The 19986-nt window shown below is 46.7% G+C and overlaps 1 protein-coding gene and 1 long non-coding RNA gene across 6 annotated transcripts in view; one reads left to right on the top strand and one right to left on the bottom strand.

Moving 5' to 3' along the window:
- Window positions 1-19986, top strand: part of LOC309638869 — a 344192-nt gene that overhangs the window by 189337 nt on the left and 134869 nt on the right. The window lies entirely within an intron of this gene.
- Window positions 1-19986, bottom strand: part of GMPR (guanosine monophosphate reductase) — a 42547-nt gene that overhangs the window by 13243 nt on the left and 9318 nt on the right. For 3 of the 5 annotated variants that reach the window (XM_082415258.1, XM_082415254.1, XM_082415255.1), the window contains exons 4-6: window positions 16794-16967; window positions 7324-7405; window positions 3082-3188 (exon numbers count right to left, since the gene is read on the bottom strand). In XM_082415258.1, the coding sequence (XP_082271384.1) occupies window positions 3082-3188; window positions 7324-7405; window positions 16794-16967 (363 nt within the window). The remainder of the gene's footprint in view (window positions 1-3081; window positions 3189-7323; window positions 7406-16793; window positions 16968-19986) is intronic. The other 2 variants (XM_082415256.1, XM_082415257.1) reach the window with 2 other exon arrangements.

Below are 19986 nucleotides of genomic sequence, written 5' to 3'. Positions count from 1 at the left end.
GCTCAATACATGTCAGCCATTACTTCCTCTAATGATGTTTCCACCTTTAAAATGCTCTCCTTTGTGTCATGTCCCTAGCAGATGACAAGACAAAATGAACTGGTCACACCTTAATCTTCACTTACCCAGGAGGTGTCCTGGATTTCTCAGTCTTCTGCCTCTCAGAAGCCCACGTGAACCACAATAAATAGAAACCTAGTTCAAGTCCAGCCTCTCAGGTGTAACCAACCCCCTGCTGTGGCTTCCTTCTGAACTTCAGTAGCACAGACATGCTAATTCAGCAACGAAAGTGTAAAATGAGACAGCTGGAAGGAAACTGGACAAAGTGGCAGGATCCAAACAGTTGATGGGTTTCCAGTGGGTTTAGGACTCTTGGCAAGTGGGAGAAACCTGCTTGTGAAACTCCATTAGACAAAGAGACAGTGAGAAAAACAGCTGCTTTGAACCCCAAGACACTCAGCTGCTGGTCAGAAGGAATGAGCTGAAGTCAAGGGTACAGAACCTATATAAGTCTGTGAACTTCACGGGGTCTGCAGTACAGATTGAACTTCTAACCCCATCTAGGAAAGCTCTGGCCATCAATGCAAAAATAAGAACCTTGGAGCATTGGTATCACCAGCCTGGGCTGTCACTGCTCCTAACTGAGAAATTCACAGAAGCTGTTCCCTGGGTGCCAGCAGACAGCTCTGGCTCTGGCACACGGACCCGACCTGTGTGTACCGACCCTCGACTCTAGAAGCCAGTGGTTCTCAAATTTGGGAGCACATCTGAATTACCTAGAGGGCTTGTTAAAAGTTCCTGGGCCTCACCTTCAGAGTTTGATTCAGTAGGTCTGAGACGGGGCCCAAGAACTTCTAACAAGTTCTCAGTTGATACTGATACTCCAGGTCTGGGCACACACTTAGAGAACTGCTGACATAAGCTATAAAATGATGGTGGGTGAGGAGGTCCCAAGTTGATTTTCAGAGTCACTTGTGGTGCAAAGCAGAGCCTCCACCCCTACTCCCCAAATGGTCCTATAAACTAAGCAACTGTGAAATTTCTAGAAAGACACAAGTATGGGATCTCAGAATAAGTTCATACTAAAACTTCATTAATTTGACCTCCACTGATTTAGAAATGGTGGCCACTCAAGGAAGATATATAAGGTCTAAATTGTTATTAAGACTCTTCATGGTGAATGGAGACTTATAACTAATTACATATGGTGCTCTGTAGGGCAAACTATGAAGAGTCTAATTCAACAGGATGGGGTCCAGGAATGTCTATGGTGAAGTGTCTCCCTGGTGAATGTCATGCAGCCAGCCCAAGACGAGGCTACGGTGAGCATTTGAGAACCATATTGGAGGACAGTGCTGTTTGGTGACTCCAGTGAGTTCAATCACCACACTCCGTAAAGGTAGGATGGCTCTATGTCAGCCTTTTACACAGGAGTTGTTCAATAAATGGGTCTTAATTTGTTCACTGGAGCAAAAGCTTAAAGGAAAGGATATTAAATGGAAGGTCTTAGATGCTCTGTCAGCATCCAGTAAATCTTCGGTCATTTATTCCGGCTTCTAGCACACAGTAGATGCTCAATGAATATGTGCTGACTGAATGGATGGATGGACGGATGGATGGACGGATGGATGGACGGATGGATGGACGGATGGATGGAAAGTCTGGATGAAGAACTCGAAGGAGCACAGCAAGTGCACGCTGGACCACGAGGCAAAGAACTAGATCTTCGTTTTGGTTGTAACAAGTCACATGCGGGGAAGCAATGGCTGCAGGGCTCAAATGTCATAGTAAAACTCAAATGAGATGGTGTGCACATAGGGATTTTTAAAGAGTATTATTATACCCTCAAAGCAGGTCCAGAAATCAAATCTCACCAGCTGAAATGCTGAGCCAAAATCAACAAGAGATCATTCCACCAGGATATGTAATTTACTACATCTGGATTTTTTTCAAAATAACCTGTCAATTATTTAATGTGGGAGCTTGGCTTAGCAACTGGACAAGTGAAAAGGTCTGAAGATTTAATTTACTATATTCAATGTGAGTTCATTGTTACAGCACCACTAAAAATACACCACTACTTCAGAATTTCAATATATATATTAAATATACATAATTTACTTATATATAATATATATGTATGTATGTATCACCCACATAAGTGGAAGCCATAGCTCTGTCCAAGTCCATCCAGTTATATCTGACGTGTTCTGTCCTACTCTGAGCATCTCATCTAGAAGGGGAGAGACGTGGTAACTATGTGAATGATGGTCATGTCGATAAAGGTGGAGTAGAATAATAGATAAGTTGAGGATTAACTTGACATTCATTCAATCCTTGATATTTAGTGGCTGAGGACTGAGGTGCTGACTTCCAGAAGCTTCATGATCATTGACTCTGCTTTCTGCTCACCTCCTTCCCATACATTTCTCCACCCACAAAAATCTAACTTCTGCCCCCAACATCCTACTGAATGTGCTCTCACTATGGTAACCGGTGGTGATAGCATCTGAACACCACTGCAGATGTGATTAGCGAAAATGAGGTCACCCTGGAGTAGAATGGGCCTCTAATCCACAATGATGGATGTTCTTATAAAAAGGAGTAATTTGGACACAAAGGCAAACATGCACACAGGGAGGACGCCATGTAAAAATTGGAGCTCTGGTGCCATAAGCCAAGGAACTACAAGAAGCTTGGGAGGCCTGGAACAGAGCCTTCCCTGGAGGCTTCATGGCCTGCTGACGCCTTAATCTTGGACTTCTGGCCTCCAGGATTGTGAGACAATATATTTCTCTTGTTTGAGCCACCCAGTCTGGGGTACTTTGTGACGGCAGCCCTAGCAAGCTAACACGTGGCCCTCTCATTTTCTCAAAGCTCCCCACGTATCCCCCCGTCATGCTACCCACCACCTCGAGCTGAATCCATAGGGAGTAGGGTCGATTGTCACCAAATGCTGTGTCCGTGTGCCTGGCTCACTCCTGAGCCCACAGGATGCCAACAAGGTGAAGGGCAGCCAGGGAGCAGAGGCCTTCCTCAGATGCTCCCAGACCCTTCTGCCAGCCCCACTTGGACACTTACCGAGATGATGTGCCCCTTCAGGCCGTGGGCCGAGTCTGCACACTCGATCACAGCACTCAGCTGGGGGTAGCCCACTCCCGTCTTGGTGCGGGTGGTGCACACAGAACCTGGATGGAGGAAGAGGGAGACCCCAAAGAGAGATGGTTATGAATGAGCAGAACAGGATACAAAACGAGCCTCCATCACCGTCACACAGCCCTGCCCCAATTTCCTGGGGGTGAACTTTCCACAGTGGCGGGAGGGGAGCCATGGGGCTGCCCCACAGCTCAATGGAGGTGGCCACCATCTGGCCTCGGATCCCTTCAGGGCCTCATCACTGTCATCTGCTAATGCCCAGGACACTCCACCCTACACTGTCACTGTCACTCTCTTCTGTGACATCAGCTCCCACTTACTGACCCTCCATCCTTAAACTCCATTCTTTCCCACCTTCCTTCACTTTCCACGCAACCACAAGGGACCTGCAGATGCCTCCCATGACCTTGAGCCTCCTTGACCTTGAACCTTTGTCAAATTACTAAATTCTCTAAGCCTCGGTGCCTCGCTTGTAAAATGAAAATAAAAGCACTGACCTCATAGGGCTGTGAGGAAGATTAAATGACAAGAGGGATGAAAATTGCCCAGCCTGCAGTAAGCGCCTGAGAAAAGGGAGCCGGCGCTCAGGGCATTCCTGCAGCCTCCCTCTGCCTCGGCTCCGTCCTCTCCACGCCCCAGCCTCCTGGTCCTCACCCTCTCGTGGTCCGTCTCCCACCCAGTCCCGCATGGACTCGGAGGCCAGCTTCCACTGCAGAACTCACACCAGCCACCTCGATGCTGCCATCCCCTAGACCTCTGCCCTCCCCACAGTCAACTCCAGTCCTGGCTGACTGCCTGCAGAGCATTAGCCCAGGGAGGTCCACTCCGAGTCACGCCAAGAGCACGGGCCTCTCCAGCACAGGGCCCCTTGCTCAAGCCTCCCCTCCCTCCCAGCAGGCGAGCACCCACTCCGAGACCACCTGGATCAAGCTCCGGACCGTCTCCCCTGCTCTGCCCCTTCTCTCCTCCCGCCCCGACTCAGCAGGCTCCAGGCACGCCGCCCTTTCAGTTCCTCCCACCTCGGGGATCCTCCGTACACGCTGTTCTCTCTGTGGAGCGCTCCCCTCTGCACCAACCCCCTGGTCCAGCCAACACCTTCTCATCTTTCAGGCTTCCTCTTAAATGTCACCGCCACAGGGAAGTTGTTCATCACAGCCCTCATTTCAAAAACAGCATTTAAATCATTATTTGCTAAGAACCGAGGATCTGTTTTCTCTGCTGGAGGGTAAGTTAGCTCCATGGATATTCAGTGTGGTCAATCCAGCGCTGAGAACAGAGCCCTGAACATAATAAGGGCACTATAAATAGTCACAGAAAGAACGCGTGAACTCAAGAATGAATGAGTCACCCACGTCCCTGTCTCTACCGCTTCACCACTCACTCACTCAGTCCCTCCTGCAGGTCTGCTGGTGTCGCCTATGGGGCGCCCTGGGGCCTGTGTAAAAGCTGGGCGTGAACTCCTCCCTCCCACCAGACCCTCGGGCGAGGCTCCCCACCACCACCAGTGGCTTCTCAGCTTCCCACAGACCTCTCCCGGGGTGGGGGGGGGGGTCTTTAGGGACAGGACTAGAGAACCACGGCTACACCCTGAGGCCTGGCTCCAGCAGGGAAACCAGGACTGGGGAGCCACCTTCTCCAGCATCCAGCTGTGGGGCAGAACCGCCTCTTCCTGGCCATCCTCACAACATTCACTACCCTGGGGCCAATGACCTTCTCTCCTGACCAAGGCACCCTTGTCCCAGGCACACACTGTGCAAGGCACAACTGGAGTTGTATAACCTCTGGTTCTGGTTCAGAATTCGCTTTTCTCCTTTCCCACTCATCTGCCAGATCCTCAACGGAGGGCAGGGGCTCACCTGCAGCAGCCTGGAGCTCTGCACAGCTGAGGGACAAGGCGTGGGAGTGGTCTTGATTAAGCCCCAGGTTGAAAGGAGAAACTGGGTACCAGCCCAGAGCATGGGGTGGGGCAAGGGGTGCATTTTTAATGCCTTTTCCCAAGTCCCAGGAGTTGTTCCGTAATGAACCTTTTTTAATGCTGTTATCTAGACAGTACCCAGTGTTTTTATGCTGAAGAATTCGTGAAATGTAAACATCATCTCCAATAAATTTACAGAAGTGGCTCCAATACATCAGGCTCAAAGAAAGCCTCTTACTCCTTTCAGTCACGCCTGTTCTAAACAGGCAGCCTGGGAGGCACACAGCGACAGTGGAAGGACAATAAATCTTCGGGGGAAAGAGACTGTATATATAGAGGACGTTTGGGAAGGAAACGAGGGCGGGTGAATGCTCAAGATTACATCAGGAACTGCTGAGGGCCGAGAAGACCACTTACACACCTCACATCCTGTACAGCACCCACCCAGCACGATGGCAGCTAGGAGACACCCAATATACTTGATTAAATAGGTGACTGGTGCGTGCTCTGCTTTAGGGGAAAAGAGCCTTCCCGGTCTATTATCAGCCTATTCGACTCTATTTACAAGCCTAATCTATTAACAGCCCATTCTAAGCGGGCAGAGTGCCCTGTAAGCAAGAACTGGGCTTTATCCTCTCTGACTTTTCAATAATGACAGACAGCCAGTAAAGACCAAAGTGGCCTTTCCTCTTGCTCAGAAGGTTACAAATTGGCTTAGGTGAGTGGCAATATTAAAAGCCCAATCTTGAAAACCTCCCTGTGTGTTAAAAGCTCGGGGCCTTTCACAAGCGAACAGGGCTCCCCTTCCCCAAGAGTCTCCTCATGTCCACCCTAGTTCCTCAAGGCTGACAACGGTGCCAGGTCACAACACAACGATGTCTTCTGCATCCCAGCAGTGCTCTCCCAAAGACTCTTCTCATATTGGTTTATTATTTGCTTCCTTTTTTGGTAGTGTCCTCTGGGTGGACGATACCTATAAAAAATCTTTGCTATTTTTTATCCCCAAATGAAAATGTGTATCTCCGGACTTCCCTGGCAGTCCAATGGTTAGGGCTCCACACTTCCACTCCAGGGGGCATGGCTTCAATCCCTGGTCAGGGAACTAAGATCCTGCATGCCGCACAGCGCGGCCAAAAATAAATACATAAGATATGGGTTTCTTTAAAAAAAAAAAAATGTGGCGCTTCCCTGGTGGCGCAGTGGTTGAGAGTCTGCCTGCCAATGCAGGGGACACGGGTTCGAGCCCTGGTCTGGGAAGATCCCACATGCCGCGGAGCAACTGGGCCCGTGAGCCACAACTACTGAGCCTGCGCGTCTGGAGCCTGTGCTCCACAACAAGAGAGGCCGCGAAAGTGAGAGGCCCGCGCACCGCGATGAAGAGTGGCCCCCGCTTGCCGCAGCTAGAGAAAGCCCTCGCACAGAAACAAAGACCCAACACAGCCAATAAATAAATAAATAAATAAATAAATAAATAAATAAAGGTGCTAATAATTAAAAAAGAAAAAAAATGTGGATCTCCTTCTTTCCTTCTCTTCAATTTTAGTGTTTGGTTAATAAAGGATGTGCAAGGAGGAATTTTAAAATGTGACAATGAAGACATTAAAAACACAGAAGCTCATGCTCCTGTCTGGCCAAAGGGGAAGGCCAGCATCAAGTGGCCCCAAGAGAAAATGGAACCGCCCACTATAGGACAGAAAGGTTCCTCCTCGTTCCTCAGTTCAAAATGCCAATGGCGATCCTGGGAGAGAAGGCCCGGCAGGATGCTGCAAAATCTGAGATGCATACGTACCAGGCGAGGAGCCAAAGCTGAGAACTGCCTAAGCCACGGGTCAAGTTCGACTGTGACCTCACAGCTGCATGGCCATTGGCAATGTTTGGGGTCCCTCAAACATTCACATAAACTTGTCCCCATGGATTCTCCACCCTTCACCTTCCTCTTCAAGGTGAATGGGGTCATTCACGAGACCTCATTCTTTTCTTCCACGTTAATGTTCTGAAACCAAGAGCTCGTTCGAATCACATTCAAGTTCATTCAGAACTTCCCCAGAGGCATCAGAAAGCAGCTCAATGATATTTCTGTTCAGGAGCCTCTTGTGATCAGAAGCTCAATGATACTTCCAAAAGAAATGTGCTTTAAACCTGTGGATGGATCTTTCATGGGGTACCTTCTGGGCATCTCCGGTCCCTCCAAGCCCCAGATCCCAATTCTGCCCCGCCCCCACACCCCATGCTGTGCTCCCAGCAAGTCTTACCTGGTCCAACGCCCACTTTGATTATATCTGCTCCTGAAAGAATAAGCTCTTCCACCATCTCTCCCGTCACCACGTTCCCTGCCTGGGACAGAAAGCATACAGCTCGAGATCATGAACTACTCCTGGTGGAACAAAGCAAGTGATGGAGGAACCCCACACCTGAAGATAAGGGGGAGCATGTTCTGAAGCCACCAGGCAGCCGGGGGATAAAAGAAAAAATGGGGGAAAACAATGGGCCAATCCCTGAATCGACATTCAGTCTGAAATTGGTGGGCTAGAGTATTCTCCAGGTTTCCTTTCTTCTCTATTAACAAGCACACAGAATTGGACACCCGGGGCTACCTCTGGGTGAGCTGACAGCATGAGGAACTACAGAATTACATGACTTCAGAACTCCAAGAGACCTCAGACTATCTAGGTCAGGGCTTGTTGAACATATCAGTGATGGACAAAACAAAATCTTACAGAGAACCCAAATATATAAAATAAGCAATGAAACACTCTCTCTGCTGATTAAAATCTTTATTGCTCACAGTCTGTAAAACCCCTGAGGAACTTCTATGGAACCCAGGATTAGAGAACTACTGGTCATCTCACAGTTGGGAAAATACCTGGGTATCCCACTCTAGGGTCAGTGGTTCCCACCAAGATATGAAACGGCAGACAAACCCAACAGCACTGGAACGTACATCATTTGCAGAACAACATGAAGCTGTGGTCCTAATAAACACATAAGCCAGGAAGTGGCAGAATCTAAAAACCAGAAGGATGCAGCTGGTTTGAAAATAGTATATGTTCTTTCACGGCAGGAGTCTGGGAACACAAAAATAGCCCTTTTTGTTACAACTCACTGCCCTGTGGATCCTTCAGCTGGTACATAGGATACTTGGCAAGATGCCTGTTTAAATTTTCACAACTATGCAAAGTCTTATTTTGGGAAATGCATCCCTAACTTGTGCGACTGATTCTTTGGCATTGAAGCCCCAAATGTCTTTTCGCTGAATTGATTCCCAGAGAGAGTATTTCTTTCTCCACCTAGACAAAGTGACTTTTAACTTTGTATAAAAGGATCTTTGGAAAAGGACAATGAGGAGGGCTCAAAGTTACTTTAATTCCAACAGCATCTGATAATGGAAAATGACAGATAGCCCAGAAAAAGGACGGGAACATATGAGAATATAGTACATGATAAAGATGGCCTTACATGTCATTGAGGAAAGAACAGTATTTCAATAGACAGAGCTGGGGAAAGGGATCTTTTGGAAAAAGATACAGATTATTACTCATACTTTTCACCAAAATAAGCTTCAAATGGATTAATGAGTTAAATTAAAAGTTGTCTCCCAGATTTAGAAGAAAACTTTGAATACTTGTAATAAGCATAAAACAAAAAATATATAAAGATAGATCCATCTATATGAAAATTAAAAACCTGTGTACATATAAGCGCACACACTCATACATATAATCAACAAAACTAATAAGCAACCTGGTGGAGAAAAATACCTGCAATTATGACAAAGAGTTACTAACATTACAAGAGCTCTTCCAAATCTACAAGAAAAATGCTACCACCTCACAGAATAACTGCCAAAGGACATGAACAAACTAATGAAAGAAATAAAAGTGGCCAAAAACATAGGGAAAGTGTTCAACCTCACTAGTAATCAAATTTAAATGAAGATACCAGCGAGGTACCACTTTTCACTTAAATTATCAATGATTATAAAGACTAAACACTGAAGAGAAAACAGACACTCATTCTCTGCCGGTGGAATGTCTACTCCAGAACAAGTTTTCCCAGAAAGCAATTTGTCCATGTAGAGAAATGCAAAAGTATGTATATCCTTTGATCCAATAACTTCCAGGATTTTCTCTCAAGGCAGTAATCACAAATGAGGTCAAAGATTTAACTACAAAGATGTATTATTTGTAACAGTGTAAACCTGCAAATATAGTCCCCAAAATGGGACTGGTTCGACAATCTATGACCCATCCATGGGATGTTTTCAAGATTGGTTTGATGCCATGGGAAAATGCTTAAATGCTTTCAGTATAATGTTAGGGGAAACAGAAAGAAATAGTAAGATCTCAATTTTGTTAGACAAGCATAGGTGTAGATGAAAACATACACCAAAATGCTGACAAATTACGTCTAAGGTGAAGGAATATTCTGACTGTTATTAATCATTCTTCTTTACAATTTCCTGGATTTGACAGTAGAAACTGCATTACTTTTATAATTAAATGTGATTTTTTTTTTAGGGTGTTTTTCCTTAAGCACAGGACCAGCATGAACTCTGAACCTGAGAAAGAACTTAGTAGGGGCTTCCCTGGTGGCTCAGAGGTTGAGAGTCCTCCTGCCAACGCAGGGGACACAGGTTCGAGCCCTGGTCCGGGAAGATCCCACATGCTGCAGAGCAACTAAGCCCGTGTGCCACAACTACTGAGCCTGCGCTCTAGAGCCCGCGAGCCACAACTACTGAAGTCTGTGTGCCACAACTACTGAAGCCCACGCTCCTAGAGCCCGTGCTCCCCAACAAGAGAAGCCACCGCAATGAGAAGCCCGCGCACCGCAACGAAGAGTAGCCCCCACTCACCGCAACTAGAGACAGCCCGCGCGCAGCAACGAAGACCCAACGCAGCCAAAAATAAATAAATAAATTTAAAAAGAAAAAAAGAACTTAGGAACCCAAGAAACAAGATGCCCTCATTCTTTCTCCCTGGTTGACTTGCTAAAAATTCAAAATATATTTTAAAAATAAAATTAAAGTTAATTTAAAGAATAAAAATAAGTTAAAATAAAACACTTAAAAGAAGCTACTCTAAGCTCCCTACAAGGTTTCATTTTCATTGTGGATTCCGCCCCCCCAAACCTGATGCCTCCTACAGACCATTTGATTTTAAAAGGGCCTACTTTACACCAAATAAATTCAAATCAGCTCAGGATGAACATACCAGGTACAACCATATGAGGTCAAAGTAGGTTTAAAAGCATGGAGGAAGCTGATGCTATTTTAAGAGCCCAGAAGCTCCCCCAGGTGTCCCCGTGTCCCCTGAACTGCCTGCGGGATCCTGAACCAGTGGTCAGACACAGTCACGGCAGAGAGGGCTGAGCGTGGAAAAACCCAGAGTGATTACGAAAGGCTTCCAGCCTGAGGACCACACAACAAGAATGCAGATGACCAGGAGAGAATGGTGAGTGTCCACTCGCAGGAACAAAATCTGTCTGTTCAAGTTTGAAACCAAGAAGGGCAAAAATAAGGGCAGAAAGGAAAAGACAAATTCAGAAATGAGAGAGGCCAGGGGAGCGCCGTCGGGCTCCGGGGAAAGCCCAGCCCATGGCCCAGGCAGCCTGCGGGCTCAGGGGGCGGAAGTTGGCAGGGGGTGATTAGCAAGGAGTCGGCTTATCTTGGCTGAAGCAGCTCCTGTGGGCAGCGGATACCGGAGGCTCAGAACGTGACCGCATGTGGCAGCAGGTCCGGCTCGGCCATGACCGGGCAGCCAGGACAAAACAGAAGCTACAGACCCTCAGCTGGGCCCCAAAGCAGGCAAGTGGAGATTTCCGCTAGGCAACCCCTCTTCCCGGGGAGGCCAAGCCCTGTCCAGGCGTCCCTCTGGCTCCTCCATGCCCAGGAAAGGTATGAGGGTCCAGGGAAAAGGCATAAAAAGGGACAAAACAAACCTTTCAAGTACTTCTGTAGCATTTTAAAAAGTCCTCTGGGCAAGAACCAGCCCCAAGTCCTCCAGCTTTCCTTTAGACCCAGACATCTATGGCAAAATAAGTTCAGAAAGCCCTGGGGTTGAACGATGGCCCTCCCACTCGCCATGAAATTTTAAGAAAATAGCTTCAGGGACTTCCCTGGTGGCACAGTGGTTAAGAATCCGCCTGCCAATGCAGGAGACACTGGTTTGAGCCCTGGTCCGGGCAGATCCCACATGCCGCGGAGCAACTAAGCCCGTGAGCCACAACTACTGAGACTGTGCTCTAGAGCCCACGAGCCACAACTACTGAGCCCACGTGCCACAACTACTGAAGCCTGCACGCCTAGAGCCTGTGCTCCACAAGAGAAGCCACTGCAATGAGAAGCCAGCGCACCGCAACAAAGAGTAGACCCCGCTCAATGCAACTAGAGAAAGCCCGCGCACAGCAACGAAGACCCAATGCAGCCAATAAATAAATAAATAAATAAATAAATTTATTTAAAGAAAAAAAAATAGCTTCAACTCTGAGTCTGCATATATCCTGCTATAAAGCGGGACTGATCAGACCCACCCATCGTTGTCACGGTAAGGTTTATAAAGAAAGTTCAATATCCATCTCCAGAACGTTTTCATCACTCTAAACTGAAATTTCATAACCATGAAACAATAACTTCTCTACCCACTTTCTACCGGCTCCTCTGAGGCCTTTTGCCAAGAAAAATCCTTTCTGCAGAATGATCTAAGGCAGAGGTCAGCAGGCTGGATCTGGCCTGGGGGCCAACACCTAATAGAAGGTGCTGGAACATTAATGCCAGAGCCTTCTCCCATGCCCACGAAGGTGTCCCTTTACTTACCCGTGAAACCAGGGACTAGGAGATGCTATCAGGGCAATAACCACCTTTCACGGCACAAGAAACTGAGTTCACTGTATGACTCTCAGAGACAAACATCGGCTGAATCTCTGAGGCCTGTCATAGCTTCTGCCGCAGTTTCAGTTCACACCAGTTGCAGAAAGAGGGTGAAAACAAAATCCAGGTAACTCAGCCTGAGAGGGCCCTTATGCTTCAAGGAGGTACGTTCAGCTGCCCATGGCCGACACCCATGAGGAACACTGAAGGGCGTCCGCCTCTCGGGAAGAAGCACAGAGCGGGCAGGGCCTCCACGGGGCTCAGAACCTTGTCTGACCATGACAGCTGGAGAAAGAACCCAGGCAGGTGCCTGAGCCGCTGGCCACACGTGGAAATGCCAAGGACGTGCCAGTGGCTACCTGGGGATTGGCCAATGGTGGCTGACTTGGCATTCCCCAGGGGAGCAGAGCTAGTCTCATCTGAACAGATTAGGTGTCACGGGCCTATGTCCTCAGGACCAGATCAGAAAGAGCTGCCAGGGACTTCCCTGGCAGTCCAGTGTTTAAGATTTCGCCTTCCAATGCAGGGGGTGTGGGTTCGATCCCTGGTCAGGGAGCTAAGATCCCACGTGCCTCGCAGCCAAAAAACCAAAATATAAAAACAGAAGCAATATTGTAACAAATTCAATAAGGATTTTAAAAATGGTCCACATCAAAAAAATCTTTTAAAAAAAAAGGAGCAAGCCACCAGCACAAAGGCACTTCCCAGACCCAATGTAGGGACCTCTGCATCCCAATGAGCCTGAGCTGGCAGGTGGCCGGGCTGCAGCACAGTATAAAGGAGAGATGCCAGGCCCCGGGGACAGGCGCTGAACCCCAGGCCCACCTCTCACTGGCTGCGTGACCCTCAAAAATTTCTTGACCCGAGATGAAGTTTCCCATCAATTAAAGTACAACAGGCGCCTTTATCTTACACAAGGACGAGTTATCATTAAAAGAGAAGTGCCTGGTCCACGCTAGTGCCTTTTTTTCCACAGTACCTGGAATACACCCAAGAACACATCATTCCCTTTCCTCTATGAAAGCCACCAGGCAAAGGCCCAGAGGACTTGTCACACTCTTCTCACACCCAGCATCTTCACAGGACCCTTTTCTGCCAATGACATTGTCTACAAATCCCCGCTTCCCCACTCTCGACCTGTGGCAGTGCTTGCCTTAGGTGAAAGACAAGAAAAAAGGGTCCACGTAAATCCAGGACGTGCTGGGCACGAGAAGCAACAAGCCCTCGCCCCTGATGCAGACTCCCAGGAATCGCCAGCCTCTACCAACAACGCTTCTGAGCTGCGCTTCGGTTCACTGCAGTGTAACCATCACAATAGCACTCAGCGCCCATGTTATATACCTTTCAGTTTCCAAACACTGGACAAATGCATCCTCCCAACGCCTCCAAGAGCCATGAGAGAAATTATCTTCCTAAAAACCAAGGACATATGAGTACCAGAGGTTTCCAAGTGAATCACAGATCTCAGGGGTCAGTGCAGACAAAGCACGGCTGAGGAAGACACACCTACCTCGCCGAAGCCTCCTGCTCATGGCTGGGGAAACCCAACACGAACAACGAGAACATATTCCCTGGGCAGCCGGCAGGCGCTACAGAGGCACCTGCCATTGGTGGCTGTCCGGGGGTCCTTGGGAACTCTGCGTCAATCTCCCCCTCCCTGCCTCACTCCCCACACCCCAGCAACCCCCAGGCCCTGCACTGGCCACGATGCCCTTTCCCTGCCCCGCCCGTCTCCCTGGGGCTGGAACCCAGGCTCTCCGGCTCCACGACGAGCAGCTCGCTCAGCCCTGTGCACAGCCAGCTGTGAGTTAAAACTCAACAGCCAACTGGGTGGACCATGCAATGGAAGCTCTGGGGCTCCAGGGGATTTCTGCTATCACTACCCTTGTTTAAACAAGTGGGACACATTTTCTCCCTCTTCTTAAAACAAAAACCCCCCAACCCACCCCGACTCTTCTTCTCCGTCAGCCTTCCACCTCCGGCTCCGTTCCCAGAGCACGTGCCCTCAACGGTACTCACCACGACACACCACTGTGTGACTGACCGCCACACCCTTAACAAAACATCAGCCCATCTGATCCCCCCAAAAGTGCTCCAATCATTTTTATCCTCAACCTCCTTTTCACAGGGGAGGAGAATGAGATTCAGAAGGTAGGCGATGTCCCCAGCATGGTTCGGCTCATGTGGCCACACCAACTTCAGGGGCACTCAGCGATGTTAACGGTGGGACAACCAGCAGCAAAGCGGAGCGAGAGGTCGGGGGCAAGGGAGGCGTCTGGGAAGTGGGATTAAGATTCCTTCCAGGAACAGTGTATTACCGCCCAGCTTCCACGAAATGACATGGGTACATCTCAATGTACTACAGAGCCAAAGAAGACCCAGAAGATTTTCTGGGTAGGATTGCCATTTATATAAGGTTCAAAAATAGGCAAAATTAAAGTGTTGTTTAGGAATGCATCAGTAGATGGCAAAACTGGGGACACACAAGGAAGGAAAGGAGCACCAGGCAGGATGGGGTGCTGAGGTGGGATTTCGTCTGAGGTGGGAGCAGGGGCTGCTGAGCACAGGTATGCTGAAGGGCTGCTTCTTTTATGACTATTTATTAAAAATCCATGTTTTAAGCACTTGTCTGTATGTATGTCATATTTCGCAACTGAATATGTGAATTATCAAAGACAAAAAAGTGGAGCCACTAAGTTCCTTCATTAAATAAGTGTCATTTCTGATTCCTAACCCTTTAACTCACTCCTATACCCTCAAATGCAAACAGGTGTAAAGGGCAGCTTCCCCAGTTTATTGCTCCCTTGTATCTCCAGAGCAGTTAAAACACTGGAGGTGAACTGGAAAGATCTGGAAAGACCCAGATCCCACCACCTCAGATCAGAAGCAATGTCAACAGCAACCCCTGCTCACCAGAAGGAATCAAGAAAGGACGGCTCTCCTGCTCAAATATTTGTCCTGCTCTTTTACCATCCCAGTCATCACTGCACAGTTTATGTTTAATACCAAATGCCTGTATGGCTACCCGGTCCCATCTGAGGGCAGGGGGCTTCTGCCCTCCCAGGAGCCCAGCTTTCTCATCTCTCAGTTTCCACAGATGATGAGGGGCAGCGGAGTCAGCTGGGGCCTCGTGACTAGATACATATGCATCATTGGAACGTGATAGAAGGTAACTTCATCACCCAACAGCACGAGCCCGAAGAAGATCAACCTCCCCACCCCAGAACTGGGAAGCAGGCCTAGTGGAAGGAGGGAGCTTCATCACTAAAGTTAACAAGGACAGAGCATGTTAACAGGTCTCTAGAGCCTCGACTTTGAATTCTGACCAACCTGACCTCAAATCCCAGCTCTGTCGCTCAACGTGGGTATGACCCTGTGAAAATCCCACAGTCAAAGAACCAGGAATTAGGATTCCTCCTCTGTGGTAAACTTGGGACAACAATTCCTACTCTTTACAGAGATGTTGTAAAGAAGAGAAAGAACAAAGGTAAGCCTCCTGAATCACGGGTATTCAGCAAACGGTGTTCCTATTATCAAAAACACGACAACGCTGGCAGCACTATTATGGGGGGGGGGTTGTGAAATGAATCTTGCTGTTTCCCACCCAACTCAGACATGGTACAGCTGGTTGACCTTGGGACAATTCTTGAAGCTTTCTTCTCACATGACTGGAAAGCATAAAAATACTTTAAAATTTTTGAAAATCCTTAACAGATGATTCAACTCCATCAGCAGAAATACTAATTCTTGTCTCCCAACTTCCTTAAAATGATGAAATGTGAGGAGAAATTAAATTAAAAATTTGTAAAAGGAAGACACGGAGAACAGACTTGTGGTTGCCCAGGGGGAGGGGGAGGGGGAATTGGGGCGGGATGAATTGGGAGTTTGGGATTAGCAGATGCAAACTTTATATACAGAATGGATAAACAACAAGATCCTACTGTATAGCACAGGGAACTATACTCAATATCCTGTGGTAAACCATAATGGAAAATATGAAAAAGAATATCTGTATATATAACTGAATCACTTTGCTGTACAGCAGAAATTAATACATTGTAAATCAACTATACTTCAATAAAACAAATTTAAAAAAAGAAAAGAAAGAGAAAACTGGGTTCAAAAAAATTTGTAGAAGGAGAGTTAGGTAAATTATCTAGGGGTCAATCAATAATTGCCATGTTAATTAAGACTAGTAAAGACACACAATTACAATATAGATTTTCCAAAAGCCCAAATTTAACCCCAAAGCTTCTAGTTCATTTTTCTGTAAATCTATGTTTCCCAGCAATAAGAGATACACATTCTAACTAGCGAAGGTGTTAAAAATTAGGAAAATGCCCCCCAAAAGGCAGGAAAAGTCAAAAATAAAGATGTTAGATAAAACAAGACACCAACTGATTTGCAAATAACTGTTGACTATTCTGAAGTGTTCACATTGTGGATTTCAACTCTTACAGCAGAGTTTTCTACTGGCAAGGAGACTGGGGCAGAGATGACATAAATACGTTAAACAGAAAGACAGTTATGTTTTCATTTTTAAAAATATACCCTTTGTCAAGCAGTGACACAGGCCTTGGTTTAACGGTCTCACATGGTAAGAAACACTTGATGATATTTAGCAGAGACAAAGAGCCAACACCCTATGGCACTGATCTGGATTTTATATATATATTTTTTTAGAGCAGAGCCAGTTTTCAGATCTTCATAGCTGCTGCCTCCCCTTTTCCTGCTGATTCTCAACTAGTCTGCTAAGAAGAAGGCACCAAAAGCTCCGAAGAGAACACAGCTCCCCGGACACCCTACACACGTCTTCTCTGCTTCCCCATCCAGAGGAGGTCGTCCCACCATACCTACCATGATGGTGTGTTCTGGAAATCTGGCCCGGACGAGCTTCACGAATTCCACAAAATGTTCCGAGTATCCATTGGCCACATCCAGGCAAATAAACTTAACCTGTGGCACGGCTTCCAGGATGCTGCTCATCTTTTCCAGATCATTCTTCCCACTGCCCGAACTCACGGCTATATGCTGTACCAAACAAACCAAGAGGCGTAAGACACGAACAGTAACCTGCCTCCATCCACGCGCCTGTTCTGGGCACAGTATCCTGACCCTCTGAGGTCCACCCTGATCAAACAGACACACAGTGGACCGGCTCAAGAAACATGCAGCAGCAGAGGTAAAGGAGATTCACTTCTTCAGCTACCTAAACTGACTCTGCTGTCTTTCCCACCATTAAACTGCACATATCCTGAGCCCTGGACCTCAGCCACAGAATCTCGTGCCTGGCTCTTGTTTCATTTCCTCAAGTTCTCCACGTGGAACTCGGAACCATGGAGCTGCTGGTGCAAATTCTCCTCCAGGAGGAGAGGAGAGATAAAGGGAGCCAGGGTGGCCGGTCTGCTCAGGTTCCTCATGCCAAAGCCGTGGCCATCACCCTGAGCATCTCGCTTAGGCGGCAGGAAGGAGGAGGGAACGATGTCTAAAACCCCTCTGATAAAACTCCTTCCTGTTTTCCTTTTCACTCCCGATGCAACATTATCACAACATGCAAATCGTAACCTGCACGGGTTGCTGCAAGTCAGCGTCTCCATTCTAGAGGCAAAATGTCCCAAAGTGCGAGAATGAACAAGCCCCGAAAGCATCCTTCCCATCTGCACTGGGACGTGTTTACATCTGAAGCCAGCACAGCCTCGTCCGTGACACCCTCTCCCCCAACCTGCTCAGCACTGGTGCTCTCCAACCCACCCCTCTGCTCCTCTCAAAATCTGCTCTTTGGATTTTAGTAATTTATGCCTCAACAAAACTAACCCATGGGACTGTGGCCAGAGTCGGCATCTCCCCTTTTATGAGATATTTATATTTTATAAATTTATATAATGTTTATATTCTAACTCATATCTCTAAACTATAAGCCACAGACGAGGGACATATCTTAAAATCCTTTGTTATTTCCCCCAAATCACAACAATGTAGCTACAACCCAGATACTGAATGTAAGCGGACTGGTAATGTGATGCATATTCACCCCAATTTTCACTCCTCCTGTGCCCCAAATCCACACGTTCTTTCCCTCCCATGGAGTTCTGCTACCAGTTTTATTTTCTCCTTCATTTCTGTTAAAGTTTAGCAGGTGAAACTCAAGATTGGTTAGTTTCTCTCAGTGCCACCGAGTTTGTACCATGTTCCCTTCTTAATGAGCTCTAATTTGGTGGGAGTGGGGCAGTAAGTGAAATGACCACACTTGGTAATGAAAAAGCCAAGGTTCTGATGAATAATGCACTGCTGGAAACTCATGCTCCCCAAACTTCACCCAGAGAAGAGGGGAACAAGGTGAAACAGATAATCCATTAGAATAAAATATGGCAAAAAGGAAGGACCCACTAGTGAGCCAGAACTATTTTATCTCTGAAACCACTTTCTCCCCAATCAAAATCCACACATAGTCAAGGCACAGGAAAAAAAAATAAAAGAAGCCAGTGTAACTTCAAAGCAGTACAATATGAAGTCATTTTCCAATCACAGATGATCTCACCATGTAGAAAAGCATCTAAATGCAGAGATTCCCCTATGGCATTGACGTAGAACCATTCAAGTGTGCCAGGATCAAAGTCTGGTGTGTTCTACTGGGGCTTTTGTTATTTTCAAACTGCTTTTTTTTTTCAGTGTTACTGAGATATAGTCAAAAACAATTCAACTTTGAAAGTGCACAATTCAATGGTTTTAGTATTTTCGGAGTTGTGCAACCGTCACCACAATCAATTTTAGAACATTCCATCACCCCAAAAAGAAATTCCCACACCCTTTAGCCCTCACCCTCAAACCTCTCATCCCACAGCCTTAGGCAACCACTAATCTACTTTCTGTCTCTGTCTCTACAGGTTTGCTTATTCTGGACATTTCATGTAAACATAATCATGTACACAGCCTTTTGTGCCTGGCTTTTTCACTTGGTAAAAAGTTTAAGATTCATCCATGTTGTAGCATGAATCAATATTTCATTCCCTTTCACTGCTGAATATGCTATTGTATGGATATACCAGATTTCGTTAATTCATTCATCAGTTGATGGACATTTGGGTTGTTTCCACCTTTTGGCCATCATGAATAATGCTACTGTGAACATTTGTGTACAAGGTTTTGTGTGAACATATAGTTCTATATCTGTTGGGTCTATACTAGGAACAGAATTGCTAAGTAATATGGGAACTCTTATGTTGAACCTTCTGAGGAACTGCCGAACTGTTTTCCAAAGCAGCTGCACCATTTTACATTCCCACCAGCAATGTAGGAGGATTTCAATTTCTCCACATCCACGCCAACACTTTTTATTATCTGTCTTTTTGATTAAAGCCATCCTGGAGGGCATACTGTTTATTCCGCTCCATTATATTCAGCTCCAATTATAACAACTTGCTATAATTAGGTGTCTTTTCTGGTCAAAAGGCACGTTTAGAATGGACCCGTTGCCCGGAAGGAAACACTGCCAGGTCCTCTGCAAGTTCTCATGATAGAACACTTCACTTCTCAAGGGAAAAAAGATATTCCTTGCAGGTAAATCCTAATGTTTTTTAAAAAGAATACAGTACAGGCTTCCTGGGCAAATTCCTGGCAATGATCAATGGCTGGGGGACCACTATTGCCTTCCCCCAGTTTCTCCTTGGGACTCTGTGTGTCTATCTGCTGCCAATTCAAATCCTTTTGACAACCCTAAAGATTTTCTTCCGAGTAGCATGGACATATACACACTACCAAATGTAAAATAGATAGCTAGTGGCCACATAGCACAGGGAGATCAGCTCGGTGCTTTGTGACCACCTAGAGGGGTGGGATAGGGAGGGTGGGAGGGAGACGAAAGAGGGAGGAGATATGGGGATATATGTATATGTATAGCTGATTCACTTTGTTATAAAGCAGAAACTAACACACCACTGTAAAGCAATTATGCTCCAATAAAGATGTTAAAAAAAAATAAAATAAATAAAACAAACATGGAAAAAAAAAAGATTCTCTTCCCCCTGCAACAAATGTAATTTATAACCAGGGT

This window comes from Balaenoptera physalus (assembly GCF_965194825.1).
Source record: "Balaenoptera physalus genome assembly, chromosome: 11".
Lineage (NCBI taxonomy): Eukaryota > Metazoa > Chordata > Mammalia > Artiodactyla > Balaenopteridae > Balaenoptera > Balaenoptera physalus.
The sequence above is the reverse complement of the archived record's forward strand: the minus strand, read 5'-3'. Positions and strand labels throughout refer to the sequence as shown.